This window comes from Amphiura filiformis, chromosome 3 (assembly GCF_039555335.1).
Source record: "Amphiura filiformis chromosome 3, Afil_fr2py, whole genome shotgun sequence".
NCBI classification, from domain to species: domain Eukaryota; kingdom Metazoa; phylum Echinodermata; class Ophiuroidea; order Amphilepidida; family Amphiuridae; genus Amphiura; species Amphiura filiformis.
The window spans coordinates 38336276-38360248 of NC_092630.1; the positions used below are offsets into that span (position 1 = coordinate 38336276).

The window sequence follows — 23973 nt, forward strand, 5'->3', positions numbered from 1 at the left end:
TAAATTCCGCTTTTCTCCGCTTTGTAATTTTAGCACATTTCTGACATAATAAAATTTCACAAGAATCTTACCAAGAATAAACTGATCGGGTATCATGGCTGCAATGAGAGGTAGGACAGGCGTTGTACGGTAAATCTATGAAGGATTTTACTTTATTTTGATGAATTTTGAAGACCCATTTCATTTAGTATTTTATTTATTTCTTTTCAATTGTATTTTTTTTTTTTTTTTAGGTCATTTTTGCTTATTTTTTTTAATTTTTTTCTCAGAAATGCGTTTTCCGCTTTACCTCCGAATTCTGTGATTTTCCGCAACACGGAGAATTCTTGGCTTTATTTTAAGTCCTTTAATACAGCCAAGTTGTAAGCACATTTTTATGTAAATAAAATCATCTTTGTGGTTTAGTGGAAGACTGGCCGATAAGGAGAGTTATTTTGATTCCTACTCCAAGAAATCTTGAACACATTAATTTGGAATGTAAGCAGTGTTTTGAAAGCTAAAAATGGACATTCTTGATATTTTTGTTAGTTGCACAAGTGGAAATATACTTAGTGTACAGTCCTCATGAGCTAGATGTATGATGTCAGAATGAAAGGCTGATGGCCGCTTTGAAGAGATTAATTTCTTCATCAGACTTTGTGGTCAATCCTTACTATTTCTATCATTTGTATGGTGAAAAATTTAACATCTAATACCAAAAACATCTGGCAAGGCACCGGGTCTGTTCCGCTTCACACCACATTCCTCCAAGTTGGATAAAATATTGACTATGATGTGCCAGTAAATTGTGTACCAATAATTTAAGTAAATAAAATGTGTAAATCGTCTTTCTGGCAGCTTAATTACAGTTTCATGACCAAACCAGATGTTTGGTATAAACTTTTAGCAAGGTGAATCAGTTAGGTACTATCTCACGGGATGGTACTATTAGAACTGTAGTCCAAGAAAATAGGTCACCTTTAGTTCACAATTGGCTCTCACTTGTTCCAAGGTATCCTTGCTACACCTTTATAACTACAATGTTTCCAAGGTATCCTTGTGGTAATATTAATTTACACCTTGACAACCATCATTTTTTAAATTCTAGAGGGTAGTTCAAATAAATCGGACTCTCTTATCATTTACTTTGGAATAGTTCATCTACTGAATATAGCACATTGAACTTTGTTCATCTACTGATGATAGCACATTGAACTTTGTTCATCTACTGAAGATAGCACATTGAACTTTGTTCATCTACTGAAGATAGCACATTGAACTTTGTACATTTATTGAAGATAGCACATTGAACTTTGTTCATCTACTGAAAATAGCACATTGAACTTTGTTCATCTACTGAAGATAGCACATTGAACTTTGTTCATCTACTGAAGATAGCACATTGAACTTTGTTCATCTACTGAAGATAGCACATTGAACTTTGTTCATCTACTGAAGATAGCACATTGAACTTTGTTCATCTACTGAAGATAGCACGTTGAACTTTGTTCATCTACTGAATATAGTGCATTGAACTTTGTTCATCTACTGAAGATAGCACATTGAACTTTGTTCATCTACTGAAGATAGCACATTGAACTTTGTTCATCTACTGAAGATAGCACAATGAACGTTGTTCATCTACTGAAGATATCACATTGAACTTTGTTCATCTACTGAAGATAGCACATTGAACTTTGTTCATCTACTGAAGATAGCACATTGAACTTTGTTCATCTACTGAAGATAGCACATTGAACTTTGTTCATCTACTGAAGATAGCACATTGGACTATGTTCATCTACTGAAGATAGCACATTCAACTTTTGATTTGTTTTCAAACCATTAGATAGGCTTTCGTCTCTTATTAGTTTCCATTTTTTTTAAACTTATCAATACCATAATATTACTATTATTTCAATTTTGAAGTAAAGGAGTTCTCTTTAAAATTGGTGTCATTGATATAGCCGGTACTATATGTCTGTTTGTCTGTCTGGTGAAGATTGCAAAGTAAATATTACACTCTATTCTATATGGTATGTAATTACAGTGCCACATCATTTCCTTCATGACAATTTGGCTGGCATTGTGGATAATTATGTGCCATCATGATATTTTTGTAATGAATTATGAAAAATACATTACCAATATTGTGAGCTAATAATGCAGCATTCAGGAGATAGTAATGACTCTGCATTACCTATTTGCAATTGGGATTTTGCTGTTTTGTAGGTGTTTCACTTGAAAGTGCTATCTCAAGGGGCATTCACTAGATTATCTTCTTCCCCACCCACCCAAATATGACAGTGGTAGCATGATAGCAAAGGAATTGGTTATTTGAGGTTTCAATTTGACCTTGGAGACTTTACAGCAACTTGACTTTATGGGGCATTCAGTTTCTTTAAAAGGTGTTAAGGGCTCAGATAGCGACATTTGCACAGAATTTTTGTGGGACCTGAGAGCACATCAGACACACCAAATTGCATTCTGAATGTATACGAGGAATATTGTGGTGTTGGGTGTTTTTGGGAAGATAAATTTTTGTTATTAATTTGCCATTAAATTTGTATTATATCACAAGTTTCAAAAAATCAAAATTATTTGATATCATCAGGACATTCCTCATCATCAGAATGCAATTTGGTGTGTCTGATGTGTTCTCAGGCCTCACAAATAATACTGTGGAAAGGTGGGTTACAGAACCCATAAGTCATTAGCAAATTTGAAACTATGTGATGACAATCATAGCAGATAGTTGTAAAACAAAATGGCTACCAGACTAGTCATTTCCAATTTTGTGAAAAGAAATATTCCATTAAAAGCTTTTTGAGTAAGTGTTTCTAGAGAGGTATGTACTTGTGGAGGCCAGACACAACATGTTTACGTCCTCAATAGTAAAGTGACCCTTATGTGTAACCTTTGAAATGAGAGTTTAGCACTTTAGAAAAATCTGCATAGTGGGGTATGTTCATGGAGCTCTTGCACCATCCAGGACTCAAATTAATTTTGTGACGTAAAATTGTTAACCAACAACTTTGTGTAAATTTCCACTAATTGTGAATAAAGTAAAACTGATTGTTATAATTTAATGTTTTTTCTTGAAAGAAAATTATTTTTGGGCGATTGAAAACCGAATCAACAGATACCCAAATGTGATACCAATCTCCAGTAAATAGATTTGGCCATATGCTCATGAAAACAGCGAAAGAACATTTTCAAAACAAATTTAGACATACAAGTACAGTTGCCTAAACTAGACAAGCTTAGTTTCAGGACCGTGATGCCCCTTGATAGTGTGAGGTGTTGCAAGGTGGCCAATGAGTGCCAGCTCGACTTTTATTGGACTATCTCGGAAGCTATCAGGCAACACTGACCAAGGCTAGCCTAAAATGTTATCAACTTTGTCTTTGCTGATTGAACAATAATGGTCACTCTTATCCAAATGCCTTTACCAAATGTGTCTTGTGATGCTATTGGTAACTAATTTGGTTCCTGCATGTAGACTTGGTAATCTTTAATTCCACATAATACCACTCTTGGAAGCTGATGTTTCAGTTTTCAGAACTAAATTCAATCTAGTAGAAGTATATGTACATAAGTGAAAAATCTGGATAATGTTGGCTACAATATGGCATATTTATTCATGAGTTGAAAACAGGAAAGTTCTCAGTATACACCACAAAGTCTACATGGATGGGATGCATGCCACCAAGTGTCAATAAAGACGAATTTGATATCACCATCCACATTTTGATGCATCAAGTTTCACCATGTCTGACAGAGAGACTGCACATAGAATGTTGTTCAAAGTATGCACACTCACAGAAATATCATTAGTTTTTCTATTGGCAAGTTTTTTAAATAAAAACTACCAATTTCTTAGACTGATACAATTTGTGATAGATTCAAGTTTCATTTGAAAGCATTGCATAAATTTAAATATGGTGTAGATTTTCTAAAATAGATTATGTAGTTTGTAAGCTGAATTATCTAAAAGCTTTCAAGGACTCGAGCACGTAACCAATCTGGTTGTTCTGATGGGGTAAGAGCCAAGAACTAATTTAACTGAAGTATCATATTTTGGTCCAAATTGCACCCAAAAATGGTTTTCTGAGAGGGCATCCTGCCCCCCTAGTACTCCCCCTGATGTTTAGACTTCACCGCACTTCTTATGGAAGTTAGCATGAAAGTTCATCATGGAAGTTGTTGTTCTGGTTAATATCATGTAAAAGTTCTATTTTTTACTTTTGACCTTCACATTAGCAAGTTTAATTAGTAAGTTTTTCCCTGACTGTTATTCCCCCCCCCCAGATAACATGGCTGCCTCAGTGCCAAGTCCTTTGACAACAAATACATCAAAAAGAAGACATAAAGAAATAATCTTGTGAGCCCTTATGAAACCAAACATATGAATAGTGTGACTCTAACGTGGAGTTTGACAACATAGAGCTGACTCGATCAATATTCATAGTTCATTAAAACTAAATTGGCTCTGCTACCCTGTATAGAATTACCTTGTAACATCCCCCTCACTCAAGACTCAACACAAGTATGTGCCAAGATGGCCATGCAGATATTATCACTTGTTTATCAATCTTAGGAGCAGCTTTATTACAGTACCAGCTTTATTTTGTTTGTTTAATGTTTGCTCTTGGGATTGTTTCATTTTGATGTTTTGGTATAAATGGCATTGGGCTATTCCATTTGAAATGTATACACCCTATGGTAGGCCTGCTAAGAATACGCGATTTTGGAGGCCAAAAAACGCACCACGATTTTCCAAAAAAACACAAAAATCCACGATTTCCCGCCAAAAATGCAAAATCTAAAAAAAAAATTTTAATGATGGTAGCACTTGATGTTAGGTCCAGGGACTCCCCAAAATCGCAAAAAAAAAAAAAAAAAAATTAAATTTTTTTTATAGATTTTTTCAAAAATGTCAAAAAACGCAATTGGAGCCAAAATACGCAAAATGCGGCGCAAATAACACAATTGTGTATTCTTAGCAGCCTTACCCTATGGAATACATGTCCTTAATCTTCCACACAGGGAGTGTGAATTTCAAATTGGGTTGCCTAAATGGGTTACTCGATTTGAAATCTACACCCCCTGTGTGGGAGATTAAGGTCATGTTGGCCGAATGTGGTGTATGGATTTTAAATGGAATAGTCCATTAAATGTGGTTTGCAAGGTAAAGTGCTGCTGGTAAAAAATGCATTAAAAGCCAAGTAATGGAGCCCCGCGGTCTGCAGGATAAGATACAAAAAATCTCTAACCCCAAACAAATCAAACTTTTGTAAGTGGCTCGTTGAATTTGTTAATTATGATGATATAATCATAATCATAAATCGAGGTACTGCATGAATGAATACATTATATTAGCCCAGGGTAGCATTCAGGTTTTTTTTCTTTGTAAAGTAAGAACTTGGGATTTAAAAGAAAGTAGCACTCAGCGAGTATGCAAAATTGATGTGCTTAGCGCTGTGATCAGTCTTGCCATTCCATATATAGCTACATACATTGAATATGGGGAGTTTGAAGGAGAATGATGTATAAAGATTATTTTAGATGTATGTTAAATGTGTGCATTAAATGGAATATTTTTTTTAATTCAAATTCAAAATTCAAATTATAAATTCAAATAATTCACAAATATCTTATTTTTACTAGCAGACCAGCAAGATTTGGCATTGCTATGTAATGATTGTCTTGCATAGGTTTCTTAAGAATAAAGATAAATTGCATATTAAGGTTTTTTAAAAATTGAGACATAAATGCAAATGTTCATGCCCGCCTCTTGTGCATAAGAGGGTCAGTATAAAGTGAAATAGTTTAAAATTAGAAGCCATTTTGCTTTCTGAAAAACTAAATTGGTTGCCCGTCATAGCTGCATAGAAAACTGAATCAAAATGAAATGAATTTAAAAGCCTGTTGACTCTACACATACATCTCTGAACCCCTGCAATCCTAGTCATGAATGATGTTCAACTTCTTATGACCTCTTCTGTTGAGATGTAAGACAACATACGCTCAATTCATCAAAGTATTTATTTTTATATATGGACAAACTCCCAAGTCACTGATCGTAATTGTAGTTACGATCTTTCCTTTTGAGACGCGACGGATAACATACACTCAATTCATCATTGTATTTATTTTTTGTGTATGAACTTGTTCCCTCATCGTCATTGTATTGCGGGTGAACTCTATTTCTAAATATCGTGGACCAGCCGTGTATTACGTGTGCTTCCTGCCTCTATCCCGCAGAAACAGTATAGCTTTATTACAAAATGTAGCTGGGGGATATTACCAATTTCAAAACTAGTTATGATCAGTGGAGTCAAGGAGTATGAAATATGTTTTACATTCTTGAATAGCTTTAAATGTAGGCAATACTAGAATAATTCAGTTTCAGACTTTGAAGTAAAGAGTAGGGTTAGGGATAAGGTTAGGGGTATGATGGAGACTTTATACACTAAATAAAATACAAAACTGACCAAAACATGCATCTTTTTATCAGGCTCAGCAGGGGTGGCATTTAAGGAGTTTGCGCGTCCAGGGACTCCTTATTTTTTTATTTTGGCCATTTTGGACTCCTTAAATCACAAGTTGAAAGTGACTACATGTAAAGGGTCCGATAAAAACTGTATGGACTCCTTAGTTTTACGATGCACGGAGGGGTATAAGAATCGTCGATCAAAAGTAAAAAAATAAAAAGATTAGTAAATCTTCCAAATCACCATAGGCCAACGACACAATAATAATTTCACTGGAATATTTGACAAGTTCCAAAGTTTAGAATTTCGGACAGGTCGACTCCTTAAATTCTCATTGGACCCCTTAAATGTTGGTTTTGCAGGTACCAAAGGGTCCAGAAAAATTAAATTGGACCTGTTGATTTTTTGTGCTCGCGCTACCCCTGAGACTCAGTAATACATTACAGTCTTTTTTATCCAGGTCAGTGGGTCAACAGTATTGTTTTGTTAAATTTTGCACTCTACCCCGGAAATCTGTTCCGGTATACCGTTAGCCCAAGCACTTAACCTATTAATATACCGTAAACGTTCGCCTAATGGCGCTAAGGAGTTCATGGAAATGAGAGAGCGCCATCCCTGTAAAAGCCGACTATTATCACTGATCATTAAGGGTGCGTGTAGTTAAACAGTGAAACCTATCGACACATACAATTATGAACAAGATCGAACAAACTTGTTCATGATAATGCGGTAATCATTCACCTGATACGTTGTGGCCCAGTGAGCAGAGCATTAGACTATAGTGCGAGGATAAAGAGAACTTGTGGAGATGAGGATTGATGGTTCGAATCCCATGCAGTAATTTCTGAAAGATTATGATGTCTGTCAATGTTTTTTTTTTCTGATTTGAGGAAATTTTATTCTCTATTTTCTTGACATTGTTTATATAATTTTATTATTTTATCTTGTATGTGTCTTTTTTCATGATTCTTTGTTTTTATCGTTTCATTTTAGAGTAACTCAATCCATTCAATCAAATGTTGTAATGAACCTATTTGATTGTATAGGCATTTGCTATGTGTGTGAGACGAACTGTCGAAAAGTGCGACAAGTCTTTCAATTCAAGCGAGTGTCCTTGCCTATGCATCAGTGGTCATAAGAGGTATATCATTTTATTCAAGGGGGGTCCCAAATATACGGGGTCCTTGCCTATGCATCAGTGGTCATAAGAGGTATATCATTTTTATTCGAAAGGGGGTCCCAAATATACGGGGTCATAAAGTCTTGGAAAGAGTAATAGGAGGGGGTCATAAAATGTTTTATGACCAAAATGATTTCAATACAATTTTGGGGTTTGGGATCATAAAATTTTTGTTGCCGAAATAGGGGGTGCGCAATTTTATTGACGCAGACTTTTTGTAAATTTGGGACCCCCCTTCCGAAAAAAATTATAGCCCTCTAAGAGGATTCAAAAGATAACCTCTGCCCCAATAATCCATAGCTATATTTGTTTGAAACTGTTCCACGGAGGATGTATCATAATAGGTTCAGTCTTCAAATGATATAAATAAAATTTGAATGAGTGAACGAACAAAATCATACAACGACCAACTGAATAGAGGCTATGCATATGACGTATCATCCCGTAAATATGGCGGACTACTCAAATGCATTCAACAAAAGCATGATTGCATCTACCGCGACAGTTCGTCTCACACACATAACAAAATGCACTACGATCAAATAGGTTGATGACAACATTTGATTGAATGGACTGCACTGCGCCATAATTACGGGGAAGAAACCGGTTCAAATCCTTTGTTTGGAGCCAATCGATAAACTCAAGGCCTCTATAGCTATTATTGAATACTGGCTAGGATTCCACAACACAATGAGAACATGTTATAAGGCGCTTTGGAAGGCACACAATACCCCAATGGCTTTCCATATTATGTGTACTCAACAACTATTCAGTATCGAAGCCCGGTATCGAGTTACGTAATGTTACTATGTCAACGGGATCACGCGCTTAAGTAATGAACCACGATCGAAACAATCAGTACACAAAAAAGGCATACCAAAATAGCGTGATCGTAATGATCGCCATACAAACAGTGCTTGGTTCCGATACCATCACGGAGTTACGTAACTACTTCGTGGTCTGATAGTTATATGATCAATGGTCTGATCTACTTGGGTTCGATCCTTTTAAGAAAAGAAAAAATAGCTGATCATTTATAATGCATAAATGAATAAAGTAATGTAGTTACACAATTTGAAACATTGAGGCCGTTCTATTTTTCAAAGGTCATTTAACTGTTAAATGTAGTGGAATATATCACGCATTGATAGGTAGCAGGTGGAGCAAATTTTGTCAGCGGTTTTTGTTGCCGTTTGTTCGCAGTGCCTATTTATCTAAAAAAAAATAAGAAAATTAAAATTAAATTAAAAAATTCACAATATTCGTTAAGTAAAATGGGGACAAAATCCAAAAACATTTCTTGACCCTTCTTCACATAAAAGTGGGGCAGAAATCAAGATTCGAACAAGTACCATTCACCATTCAAGGCGAACCCTCTACCGACTGAGCTAACGGGTCATACAATAGAAGGGTGTAATTTTGAACTGAAGAATATTAAAAAAATATGAAGAAATTACAATGTCATAAAAAGATTTACCAAAATGAGGTATAACGTATACAAATTAAGTCCAATGGCACTTTGAGAAAGACTACCTGAAGAAACCCCAAAACATTTGCTGCTCTAGCAACTAACCTAGTGACCTAAAGTATTGGGTCATGTCACGATATTTTTTCTGAGGCATTATGTCCAGGTTGCTCAATTTAACATACACGTATCCTTAATGCTGTTGAGATTTTACAAGGATGGCGCTCTCACATTTCTAAGAATCCAAAAGCGCCATTAGGCGAACGTTTACGGTAATATGATGTTTTGGGCAGCTTCAGGCCACACGGACCCTGTTGCAAATTGAGTTTGGTATACTTTGTTTAGCTCGGAATAGATAGATTGGCATACACACAGTTTGGGTGAAGCACCTACGCAATGTGTGCTTTGCGTTTTGCATGACTATAGCAAGTTTTTTGTGAATTCTTAAGAGTGAAAGTTTAATAAAACCAAATATTTTTGCCTATTATGACTCTGATTTTAACAAAAAATATAGTATCATGAGTATAGATAAGTTCAAATTTAAATAGTAGCAGCTACTGTACCATTTAGTAAATTATTTCAGCGGTGTCTGTCTGCCCTGTCTGATTATCGCGTAAAAAGAACAAGGTCGCGCGTTGCTATACAGCTTGACCAGCGAATGAGGTGCAGATGAGGTGATTCAACTAGCCAATCAGAATCCCACTTCCGTATATGCCATAAACTGCACCAAATTTACGACCGCTGAAGTTATCTGCTTAAAAATATAGTGAATCTTCTATCATATGAATTGACTTGGAGATTTGCCAAGTAAGGGCCAAACTGACAAATATTTTTCTGAAAGTAAAAAGATTCATTTGTAGAAAGTACTAATTTGGGAAGCAGAATCCAGTGACATTTAAAGTCGTGGAATAAGCAAGTTGTGATAGTTTGAACATCCCAGTTTGCAGTGTACATGCATGTTAATGTCACTCTACAACTCATTTCAATCAAGTAATTCCAAACATGAGCGAAGACATGCACACCGTAAAAAAAGACATCATCGTGCCGTTGGTATTGACTCCCAACTGTCATAGACAAACGTAACATTTATTATTCCCCAGCCTTGTTGATTGCGTCACCCGTGCTGGGATCAGGTGTCGAGGCTGATGATGAACATTCATCAACTTAGTAATATTCCTAGCTCACACCTTGATATTGGGCAAACAAGACTGGTATGGAGTACACATCTATTAATTACAAGCTATAGCCCATGTGAGTTGAGTCTCTTCTCGTAGGAGTATAAAGGAGATAGGGAATTGTGGTTTTGACTTTGGCATTGTAAAGCAGAATACTATTCATTTAATTTTGGTATCAGAAGAAATCTATGTTTTTCTCATTGCCCCAGTAAAATGTAGCACCGGAGATATATTTTGGTTAGATGGTGTGAACAAAAAGTGATAAGTACCAGTGGAAGTATGTACTATCCTATGGGGGATTGTTATATGTGACATGATCAAGGGGAATGAGTCACATGTCGGCCCTGGCCGAAAATGAGTTTTACACATGTTTCTAAAGAGGACATTTAGAGCTTTCAGAAACTGAAAACCCAATGTTGATACCACTTTTTCTTGTGAAGTTACATCAATTTATCAATCGCTGAAAACAGTATAAAACAAAAGAATTTTAACACTTTCTTTGCCAATATCTCAAAATCAATATTAGCGACATCCGACTCATTATTTTTGCTTCTCATATCAAAACTGCTGGAGCAATGCAACTTAAGATAGAAAACAGAATATGAAAAAATTCATGATTACCTACTTTTAAAAAGAAATTCCAAATTCACCCAAATTCCAAATTCAAACATAAAACGTTTTTCAGAAAATGTTTTATTGTCAGGTTATATAAGGGTATAAAATGTTTTAATAATGTTCAAAAACATTTTTAAAAACTAGATGCAAAACATATTATTTAAAGGGGCATTTAAGTGATCCACAGCCTCATTCCCCACTTTTCTCAAAAAAAGTTGAGATTTTTATATCACTGGAAACCTCTGGCTACATAATGTTTATGTACAAAATATTTCTTGCAGATTAATTCGTTTAGCAAAGATATCGTGAAATTTGAATTTCGCTTGGTGCACCAGAACGAAATTACAACGCATTGTCTATGGAGCAGTGTAATACACATAATCATGCATAACTTCATGAACGCAAAAATCGGAATCAACTGAAATTTTGGGAATAGGTTTTTTCATGGATATCTAATGAAAAATGACATAAATAGAGGATGCTATGATCACGAAATACTCCTTTAAGAGTTGACAGAATATTTTGCATAAATGTTTGTAAAAAAAACATTTACAATAACATTTTGACAACATTTTAAAAATGTGATTGTAGTGTTTTCATATAAAACGTTTTATTTCAAACATATTTTCATGACCTTTATATAACCAGACATTTAAATGTTATTAAAATGATTTGAATACAACCAAAATGTGTTTCTAACACGTTTGTAACCTAGCAAGAAGATGTTTGTGTTTGCTGGGCAGTAATGGACAGAGATTTTATCCTGTTAGGGAATCTACATTGTTAAATAGAAAAGAAAGAAAATATATACCTCGGGAGATAGCATACAAGCTGTATCAAAATGATTGGTACCCATCAGTATTTATTAATAATGGGTTATTCCATTTGAAATCCACACTACTCCTGTGGAAGATTTTGGAAATATCTTCCACAGGGGGGAGTATGAATTTTAATGGAATTCGCACATTAGGCAGCTCCACTTGAATTTCATACACCCTCTGAGAAAGATTCAACCTGAATCTTCCACAGAGGGAGGGTGAGTTTCAAATGAAGCTGCCTAATGTGCTAATTTCATTTAAAATTCATACTCCCTCTGTGGAAGATATTTCCAAAATCTTCCACAGGAGTAGTGTGGATTTCAAATGGAATAGCCCAATGGATGAGTTAGACATATCAAAATTCAACATAAGATGCAAATAATTTGTAGATTAATTGTATAACAAGTCATAAACTATATACATTCTGGACATTTCAAGAGTATCCAATGTTGCATTTGAAAGAGGCAGGCTTTTCAATTATCATTAAAATTGATAGGTACCAATCATTTTGATACACCCTGTATATAATGCACTCAAGGTCCTAGCTAGCCTGGATGCAAAAGTTGCTAAATATAGTTTGTGCGAGTCATTGTGACCTCTGATTAAATGAATGAGTCAACAGTTCTTCATACTAGTTGAAGCTAGTATTCCTTCATACTCAATAATTAATTAAGGACACTGAAATGTTAATAATGACCTACGTTGCATAAATTGGGTCTGCTGTGAAGCAAACGTTTAACTATTTATCGTCGTCTCAGTTGTTGTGCATAAAATATGAATGTCCAGCTATTTATCATTCACCGCACTAACAAAATGTCACATATAAAATGTACACACACATGGGTATGCACATTAAAATGACAATTGGGCCCTTACCCTGCCCATCCGTTTATCGCACTGGTAGTAGTTATATAATCCTTCATATAATCAGATTAACTTGCCAAGCGAAGTAGCTCGGCTATTGATTTTTTTTGATCACGTAAATACGCACAAATATTGAACAGGCCTGCTTAAATTGATACAGTATGATTTAATTTACTTTAGCGATGATCTTCTGTAATCATTTTATATTTTGCCGATAGAAAAGCTTTCCTAGACTAGAAATAGTGGCATTTAGAAAAAAAGTTGCAGGGTAGTAGGGATTCTACATTGTGTAATTTTGATTAGTGTTGTTTAAAACTTAATTCCAAGAAAGTCGTGAAAATTAATCAGACTCGGTTATATAATCTGTATGAGTTGTCTGAAATGTTGTTATAACATCTCTGTAATGTCATTAAGCTTATGACATTTAATTGTAAGGAAGGTGAACATTCTTGCTGACACGCTGATGTTCAAAAAAAGGCACACCATCAAAGGTCAGTCATCCCTGCCTAGCTGCCACTGACCATGAGAAACATGTTGAAGATGACAGTGATCACGAATGCAGCATATTTTGTATTAGATCTTCTAAACGCCAACTATGAGGGATGATGATGAGCTAGGATAGATAGTACTATGAGCACCAGGAGGTCAACATCCATTGAGATAGCTTGCCTCCAGGTGACACATGCATATTTAAAAGTAAACCTAGTCTGTAGGTATTAACTATCCCAGGTCTCTAGCTAGCAGATGACTTCTCAAAAGCATTGAAATATGAGGATGAAAAAAAAGAAGACAGGAGGGATATAGGAAGAAAGAAAAAACAGGAGAAAGGGGAAAAATTGCTGCTAATCTATTCACATGTCTTGAACTTGATCAAAAACCTCGTGTCTGTCTGCTGACGGGTTGACGTCACGGTTGCCGTGGCGACTGTATTAGCGGGCCAAAATTGCAAACACCTGGTTAGCCTGTCAGGGAAATCACCATGGCATATGGTAGGCACTTTGTTTTTATCCCTAGTAGGTGTTTAAAAAAGAGAGGGTATTGAGGAGATTTGAAGGTTTGCCTTTGGGTTGAATTGATCAGAGTCTGTAAGGGATTCTTACAGCTAAACTGAGAAAATATCAAGCAGTTGGTTAGATATCTTGTGTTGAGTAATATGGTGACTATTTATGTTGGATAAAAAGAAGTGCTGACAGGAAAAGCTGACTGGGCAGTGGATGAATTGATATTGGGTATCCTGATGTCATGTGACAGCCAGGGTGATCATAAGTGCGTAACCTTTCTCTTAATGAGAGTTCTCCACCCTGTATTGATGCCAGTTGTAATGTGTCTCACTGATCCATCATTCCGTAAGTGTTATTATTTGCATCCTGTTATGGTAATAAACATACTACATACGGGAGTTTGAAATAATAATAACAGAGATTATGGCTATAGCGTAAAATGATAGTATTGTTCTTGAACTCATTTGAATAGACTGTAGGATAGTATTTAAACACAGTGTAGTTGATTTGTCAGAAAGTAAAGCCACCTTATTTCCAGCTGAATGGGTTTGTGATGAGCTGTTGATGGCTTTTTCTCTGTGTCACTGACTCTAGTTTCCGTGCCACTTGTATGTTAATTCCATTTTATGAGTTCCCATAGTAACTGCCATGTAGCTAATTCAATTTAGTGAGAGATAGTATCTTTGTAGCCTTTGCTATTCGATCTCAAGAGTTATGACATGTATGTTCTCTTTCTAGGAATAATTTGAATATGTATATTTAGTTATTATTTTCTATTGAAGATCACACTTTCTATAGTAGTGACAGTATTGATATCTGCTAAAAATATATTTATGCAGCATCAATATGGCTGGCTGGTATAGTGCTAACAGTACGGCTATCTACTGAAGATAGCAATCATGAAATTATTCATTGTTATCTACTAAAGATAACACTGCTGCAATAGTGCTTATAGTATTGCTATCTACTGAAGATAGCATTAACATTAAATTGTTCATTGCTGTCTACCGAAGATAACATTGTTAAAGCATGTATTGCATGTCAATTGCAGATAGTCCTTATGTGCATCATCAATATGGCTGGCTGGTATAGTGCTAACAGTACTGCTATCTACTGAAGATAGCAATATCATTAAATTATTCATTGCTATCTACTGAAGATAACACTGCTGTAATAGTGCTTTTAGTATTGCTATCTACTGAAGCATTAACATTAAATTGTTCATTGTTAAAGCATTTATTGCTATCAATTGCAGATAGTCCTGCTGTGAAAGTGCTTAAATCAACTGAAGATCGCAATTTGTATAGCAGTGACAGTATTGATATCTACTGAAAATGTATATGTGCATCATATGGCTGGCTGGTATAGTGCCAACAGTACTGCTAACTACTGAAGATAGCAATATCATTACATTATTCATTGCTATCTACTGAAGATAACACTGCTGTAATAGTGCTTATAGTATTGCTATCTACTGAAGATAGCATTAACATTAAATTGTTCATTGCTATCTACTGAAGATAGCATTGTTAAACCATTTATTGCTATCAACTGCAGATAGTCCTGATGTGAAAGTAATTAAAGAACTGCCATCTACTGAAGATGATTGTCCATAGATCCTCTCCAAGGGTTAGGGACTGTAGTTTGGATATCCGATTTTTATTATGAGCCTTATTAGCTTAATAAATTGCCCAAATAGGTGTAAATTGGAATATTTCTCTAATGTATCACTTCTTTCATGTTTTAAAACAGTTTAGAAGTGTGAAGAAACTGTTAAACACCTGTCAGGATGTCAAGCATTTTTAATTTTTTTAATTTTATTTATATTTACTGAAGATAGTAGCATCACAGTACATTTCAGCATGGTATTGCTATCTACTGAAGATAGCAATATTAAATTATTGATTCCTATAATATAACTATCTACTATAGCATTATTTATGGATCAATTATTGCTATTGACTGGAAGATAGCACTGCTATTTTAATGCAATTAGTACTGCTATCTACTGAAGATAGCATCGTTTACGCTTTCCGGCTATGTTGCCACTGCGCACGCTCTCCAGGCTTTTCTGTCTTGGGTCAGAATCTGTGGGGTTACTTCTTTTTGCATTATAGTGCCACCCATGTTGGTTTTGACCGTGTCATTTAGTTATTCGTTGGAACTCGGCTCTAGGACTTGGCGTGCTGGTGTTTCTTCTGGGAGTCTGTATAGATGGCCTACCCAGTTTAGGCACCTCGTTCTACTGGTTTTGCTCCACGGTTCAGCATTTGTGTATAGGTCGGCATGTATCATTTTGTCTAATTTTGTGATGGCTAATGTTCTTCTGGGTATTGAAGGTATATCATTAAATCATTATTGTTATTTACTGTCAATAGCATCTGTCATAGTGCTAAATATTGCTATCTACTGAAGATAGCTACACCTATCTACTGAAGATAGCTACATGTATCTACTGAAGATAGCTACATGTATCTACTGAAGATAGCTACATGTATCTACTGAAGATAGCTACATGTATCTACTGAAGATAGCTACATGTATCTACTGAAGATAGCTACATGTATCTACTGAAGATAGCTACATGTATCTACTGAAGATAGCTACATGTATCTACTGAAGATAGCATTATTAATAAATTACACTAACTTGCAGAGGAAAACAGCACTCGCTGGCTCAAATCAACATGAGTGACATATGTGACACTTCATGAGTGCCGAACACAGTTTTGATGCGTCAATTGGCCGATCTTTCCTAGAAGCTAGTGTTGCTTTTTATTGATGATAGCACTGATGTTATAGAACTAAATCAGAAGAAAAATATAAGAGCATGTCAATGCAAGCATTTGTACCTTTTTAATACATTGTACAAGAAATAATTGACAATACTTGAGGTTGCTAAATTTTCAAAAGGAAGAGAAAATGAAATGTGTGCTACAAAGTTGGTGTTTATTCTCTCAGAAGACAAGATATGCATGAACAGTAAGAGAAGTGAGTATGCATTCTACTTGGTCAGACCCACACACATAAAGCTCTATTTGCAGATGAATGAACGTGTAACACTGTGTCACTGAATTATTCAATCTAAAGTGATGGTAGAGTGCATTGTGCAATCTTTGTATTTGAAGGAGCTTTTTTCAAAAGGTGTTAAATTCACTTTTTGTCCAAATTGAGTTGAATGCAGTAATAAATATACATTTTTCACCTAGATGTGGCAGTGATATCAACACGTCCAGGCAGCTGTTTCTTGTGCGCATATATGCCACGTCTTTAAGCGCTTCGTTGTGTACGCCAGCACTTTAAGCGAAATCTAGTGATTTGAAGCTCAGCCCAATGAAATTTGCACTGAAATCACTGCCACATCAGGGTAAAAAATGGTATAGTGTGTTACAAAATGCATATTTTGGTGTTTGTTTCATGTCTTTAGTATGTCCTATTAAGAGGTTTTAAGATTGAAATTATTAGCAAATATTAGTACTGGGGACAGCAGATATGTTCAAGAAAACATCAGGTGGCGAGTGGCATGATGGTCGGAGAGAGCCGGCAAAACCACTCAGCTGTATGTCATTTTACATACACTCAGCTGTATGTCATTTTCTATACACTCAGTTAGTTTTGTGGGGTTCATTATCGAATCCCAACGATTTTAGCTTGTATTAATATTATTCATTAACATAGGCCTACTTGTTTGTGATATTTTAAGCATTTTAAAATTTCAAAATAATCCTATTCAATTACACGCTTAATGACGGAAATGTACTGAATTTAGAGAATTTGTGGCGCTCACCACCTGGAGAACATGTTGCAGTCTTGTCCATTTTCAATGCAATGCAACAGTAGGTAGCTCACCTCTTACAAATAACTAATTATGCAAATGCTTCTTATGTTTGTAAGTCTCTAGCAAGTAGTCTTGATTAATTCAAGTCATTTAAGCAGCATTATTCACCTTGCAACCTCGCCAATTTATTCTGAGCAGAACATCAATTAAAAATTTGGTAGCAGATGAGCTCTAATCTAATTAGTACCCATTTATTTTTGTCACTGTTGAGATTGCTTAAGCCATATGTCATTATTTTGTGCCCGGACCATCTTTATAGAAACACTACTCTCACTAATGCTACAACGTCACATCAGAGAGTTGGCCATGTTGATGTACGAGTAATGTTTGGATATGTTTTTGGCTAGTGTTTCTAAATCTTATTTTTGAAAAGAGAAATGATTAATGCATACTTGTTGTTTCGTATATTGGATGATGAAAACTAGATGTAAATACATTGACGAGGCAAATTAATTTGTTCTAGTGAAATAAAATGATAATGGGCTAATAAGAATGATTTTTATTTTAGATTAAATTTTGTAGGATTTAAAAACAGTGATGTGAAGAATGAGTGAATTGAGTATAGATTGATACTAATGGCATAATAGCAATGTACTGTAACCAAGTGGACACCAGCACTGAGTGATTTATTGGTCGCAGCAAGCCGCTGCCGTAATTTGGGTGGGATGGAGTCGATGGGATTTGACGTCATAGCGTAGGGCCTATTAGGTAGCCAGTCCATTAGGCTTGTTGAAGTAGCAAGCATGGCAGGGTTAATAACCATTGATGGGGGATCGGGATCGAGAAAAAGTGAGGCAAGGAATCTATATCATGTGCTTCATGAAAATAATTTTATAGGTTATTTCATTTAGATGTATTGTGTGATTTGGTTTATATTAGGCAGAAATAGGTGTGGATTGCTCCATTTTGATTATCAAATTCATTAGTTTTTAGCAGGTTTGGGTTTACTCAAAGGGAAAATTTGGTCATGTGACAGTTGTTGAAAGTGTTCAGTTTTGACCCCACTATCAGATTATTTTTTTAATTTTGATTATTGGTTTACCTTGCTACAAATTACATACTGGTCATTTTTAATTACTCATATTAAAAATGGGATTAAACGTAAAAGCAGATGAATCATTATGTATGGGCAAAGCATTTTAATGCTGGTATCAGTTGAACAAATTGTTAATTTGTTGGTAGAATACGGAGAATTTTCATAAACAGAAAAAATATAGTAAAAGTGAAATCCTAAAATAGGCAGATATGTCTATCCAAAAGTGTAATGACCTTAAAATGTAATTGGCCAAATTCTACTGATGAACAATTTTCTAATAACATTTGTTTTATGCAACTATGTGTGATATACGTATTTAAAATCTGAGCCAATCTGTAGATTGAAATTGATATTATATTAGTGAATATGCTCTTTCCTATATTGACCAGTATGTGTTAGAAAAATGTAATTTAAAATTATATCATTGATGGATTCCTGTTGGTTGACCATCTCAAATTGGTCGGAATGCGACGAGTCTGGCCAGCAACAATGACGTATTTCCAGATGCCAGACCACACTGGTTATATATGTTGTGGTAATAAGTGCATCAGAAATGATTGGATAATATAAGTTTGCAAATGGAATTGGACGATATTGTTGTTGGTGTGTGATTGTGATTGTACTTGCTCTATGGATGCTTATATATAATTGTTGCCTTCTTTTTATTTATTTTTATTATTATTTATTTTTGGAGTTAAAACAATTCGACTGTCACATTATCTGGACTTGTAAATATTTTAGAACTTTGTTGTGTATCAAGTGTGTGATTGTCTTCAAACTTGAACTGTCTTTGTGTTAACTAATATATTTATTGTTTTAAGTTGACAGAAGTGAACGTAGGATTCCAACGGAACACTTGCTGTTTTTTTGTGGATGACGCTTCACTCTTCATTTATTTTTCCGTTATTTTCCCCTTTTTATTTCACTATAATACAATATGTAGCTTTATATTATAAGTTAATTTGTAATCATAAATTTTGTTTGAAATATATTTATTACAAATTACATATATGTATGATAAAATATGTCAATCATGTTTATGCAAATTTATGCAAATTATAACTTGTTCTTCCTAGTATTCCCATCGTGACCTGTTTGGAAAGGTAAGATCTGGATCCTCAGCTCTCAGCAAATGTTCTCAGTGTCGATTTACGATCTTCTTGCAAACACGTGTAAACCCTGCATTTTTTTACAAGTTTTTGTCTCCAAATCAAATCCAATTAAAATTCTGTTACTGCCACACTTTGACCAAATTCATATAATTAAAAAACAACCAGTGAAGACAAAACAAACTGTTTTTACCTTATTTTGACTTATAACTCAAATACCAAATGAGCTTCAGGAACAGCACAAATTTGGACTAGTTTTGGTTGGTTGATTTCAAGTATATTTTGTTTCTTTCTTTCACAAATATATTCTAATTCATCTCTATCTTCTTTGTTTATTAATGATTTATGATTTTTTGCTGCTATTGTTATAGCTTCATAAGTTCATTATAATTATGTCAGGTTTACAAGTTGGTTGCTAAGCAGAATATTTTTCAGAAAATTTACTTCCATACAGCAAAGAAAACTCACTGCATGCTACAATAGTCTGTTAATTAAAACAAGAACTAATGAAAAGATGAAAGACTGCCAGCTCAGCTCCTACATGTTATACTGCTGCTGTTACTATATGTAAATGTTATATTAATGCTCTGCGTGCTAGCCATGCGCTTCAACGAAAAAAGTTTTGAAATATTTTCTCAAAATATCAAGAGCTATCTGAAGAACTACTGGATCAATACTTGGCATGTTTGTACTCATTTTAATGCATTTTTCATGCTGATTCCAAATATGGTCATGAAAATTTACATTTCTGAAATTTTTGAATTTTTAAATTTTTTTTGAAACTTGTCGTCTGCAGTCGACACCCGTGTGAAGAGAGTTAAGCTGTCATAAGCTGGGAGCCTTTCACCCTAACAATGTTCTAACATGTGAAACTTAAACTAGAAAATAAGTAATGACAAAACATGGTGACAACACACTGAAAATTGACAAGTTTGGGTACTTCAGATAATATTTGAAAACATTGGAAAAAGAAGTTTGTAATTTAATTGTCAATCAAAAATTTCGGTGGCAATGTCCTGAATTGTATGTATGTTTTTGAGTTTTAAAAACAGCCCAATAAATATACTACACAAAATTTATCAGCAAACAAAAAACAGAAATAGATTTTCCTATTCTTTCTTACTTCTACTGTTGTCATATACTAGTACCCCAGTCATTTGTATGCATGACAAGACAAAAACTATCTTTGCCTGTATTTTAATATAATATATATCTATATATATAGACTTAACCACTACTTAAGGGATGGGGTATGAACATTTGGACAGTATTTTTTGTGGAAACTGAGAGCACATCAGACATATCGAATTGCATTCTGAATATGAAGAATGCCCTGATGATATCAAGTAATTTAGATTTTTTGAAATTCGCGATATAGTACACATTTTTTGGCAAATGATTAAAAATTGATATTTTTGATATTTAACAGTCCTCGAAGTAAACTTTATAAATCTAATGATATGTACCTAAAGTGTATGTAACTGGGATGAAAAGCCGATGATCAATTGAAAATTTTGACTTTCATATTGAAGATAATGGATTTTCCCAAAAAAGACCTAATATCAAATTATGATAATTTGTCATAAAATTTGTATTATATCACAAATTTCAAAAAATCAAAATTATTTGCTATCAGAAGGACATTCCTCGCATTCAGAATTCAGTTCGATATGTCTGATGTGCTCTCATGTCCCACAAAAATACTGTCGAAACGTTGATACCAGAGCCCTTAACCTTATCACACTCCTTTTCTATATCACTTCTTTAACACCTATAATAACCTCTTCTCTCACAAAAAATGATATAATCACCTTCTCAACTAATCAAATTGCAAGCATTGTACCGTCATAACCTTAACATACATAATTATATAACACATATAAACTAACCAAGTTCTCTTCATATATACTATATTGTCATGATGTGTGGATTGTACTAACCATAGTGACTATTGTACAACCTGTCTTTTATATCTCTCAAACCTTCTCAGTTAAATCTCATCTATACACAGTGTATCCTATATAGTTTGACTTAACTTTTACTAAAACCTTTAGTCTTTTACTAAAACCTTTAGTCTTAGTCCCCACCTCAGGAAAGTTGATACATAACACATTATGCACCCTTGTTTTTTCTGCCTCTCTCTCTCTCTCTCTTCCTTTCTATGAAACGTGTACATCCTTAGAATTCCTAATGTAGGTTTCATATGTCCCCCTATTAGATCTAACCATGTAATCTTACTTCTTATACTGTCTGTATCTATTCTAGAACTGAATGCCACAAAATGTTTTTGAAAATATAGTCACATTGGGAATGATATTAAGCATGGTTTGGGGGAAATAGACAACTTGTGGACAATAGTAACAATTGATGATATATCTAGAGGATGCATTTTGCGTGTTAACTGTATTGCATAATTAGGTAAACAAGATAGATCACCTGTTGAAGATATAGCTTTAAGAATAGCATGATGTACCGGTGTACCAACCTATTTAAATAGAGAGCCAGGGGGTGTAGGATTCGAGAGCACAAAGCACTGGATAGCAAAATTAGTTTGTGTTGCCCAGAGTAGTAGTTTGTCGGATTTATGCCAGGGTGCAAATTTAAAATGGGATGCTCAAGATGTTTCTTGTTTTCATATTAATTCTATCAAACAGCACTCCTTTTGTTGCAGTTGCTCTTTTCAAACAATTTTGTTTTCGTTTTGCTAATTTGCATCATCAAATTTCAACAACAAAATGATTTGATTTTTTTTGCAACTTAAGCATGTGCCACGTTCTTGAAACAAGTTCCAGTGCATGAACAAATTGAACCTTTTCAGCGCAACACTAAGTCCCCGCTTTTCTTGTGTGTGAATTTTGAGTTTATGATGCATGTGTTATCTTTTTCACAAACTGCCATCATCGCCATGGTTGCTACGATATCATTCTGTTCTCTGGCTGTTAAATATCCAAAGGAAAGAGATGTAAACTTTGCATTTAGGGTAACTGAATGCTTTTCTTACTTGTATAACACCATCCCAAGAGTGCACAGTTTACTAGCTCTGTTTCATGACAGGTACCATCCATATGAGTGGATAAATTACATGGTACTCTGAGTTATTCAAGAGCAGTCTCATAGCTCATGCTTGACCCCTGGCTTGGCCATTGGGCTATTCCAGTTGAAATCCATACACCCCTATGGAAGACAGGACTTTAATCTCATACACAGGGAGTGTAGTTTTCAAATGGAGTCACCCATTCCAGTAACTCCATTTGATATTCGCGCTCCATGTGTGGAAGATTTAGGTTTTGTCTTCCATAAGGGCCAGAGGAGTGTGTATTTCAAAAAGAATATCCCATCAGTCCTAGGATCTAATTTATAATAGAAAAAAAGTAAACTTATTAGATCCATGAGAATGTTACACAATGCTTTTCAATCCATCCATATATGGACGACTCTAGACAAATGAAGTAACAAGTGCATTTTATGTCCCTGCCAAAGATTTAAATAAGCAAATTCACACTCTGCTATAGTCCCATGCACTCATCAATTTTACCCTGCACTTAGTAAATTGTCATTTTCAAGTGTATCTTGAGAATTATTATACAATTTTAGTTAATCAGGTGTGTGCAATGCCACCTCTGTTGGTTATGTGCAATACACAACCATCATAACACCTGTGCTTTGATATTAGCCTTTAAAATGGTTCATGGTTCATTATTTTCATTCCAATGCATGACAATCCAACAGATGCATGTCCCATGGCTTTGCGCACAATTGGCACTCCAAAGCTTAACCACATCAGAATGGTGTGGGCATTGCATGGGAATCGTAGCTTTACAGAAGTCCATATCAGATAGGATCAAAAAGCATTGAGTTCCTTGGCATATTTACTACAAGCTTGCATGTAATTATAATGCTTTACCCCCTACCTCTGTATCTTTGCAATGAAATTCAATTTACCCTGTATTAAAGAGAGATATATTTGGATGATATCGTAACAATTGATGGTCCATGTGTCAATTCTTTTACTGTAAAGCACACGTTCAACGATCACTGCGATCAGTTTGAGTAGCAAGACCTGACATCTAGAGCTCACTTCATGGGTACGTTCCATTATTTTTTTAGTTGTTAGGGTAGATATTAAATCTTATACAGCCAACAATCAGTTAATAATCATTGTCGTGGCTTTCCGTTTTATGTCACAGCTTCTTATGATTTCAAAGTATATTTTAAATATTATATTTTTTCATTTAGCCTATCATTTACACTCTTTCTCTTTATATTAAATATGTAGGACAGTGGCATAGCTGGGATTTTTTGCAATTTTATCCCCATCATGGTGGGGTGCAGTTGTGTAGCCAGCCTTTTAGCGTGGGAGCAAAGTTATATTTTTATCCCTATTTATCAATTTTTTT

General features: G+C 34.8%; 1 protein-coding gene across 1 annotated transcript in view; it reads left to right on the plus strand.

Moving 5' to 3' along the window:
• LOC140148465 (potassium voltage-gated channel protein Shal-like) overlaps positions 1-23973 on the plus strand; it is a 212254-nt gene that overhangs the window by 166662 nt on the left and 21619 nt on the right. Inside the window, 1 exon segment of the mRNA XM_072170430.1 lies at positions 19544-19570. Coding sequence (XP_072026531.1) covers positions 19544-19570 — 27 coding nt within the window.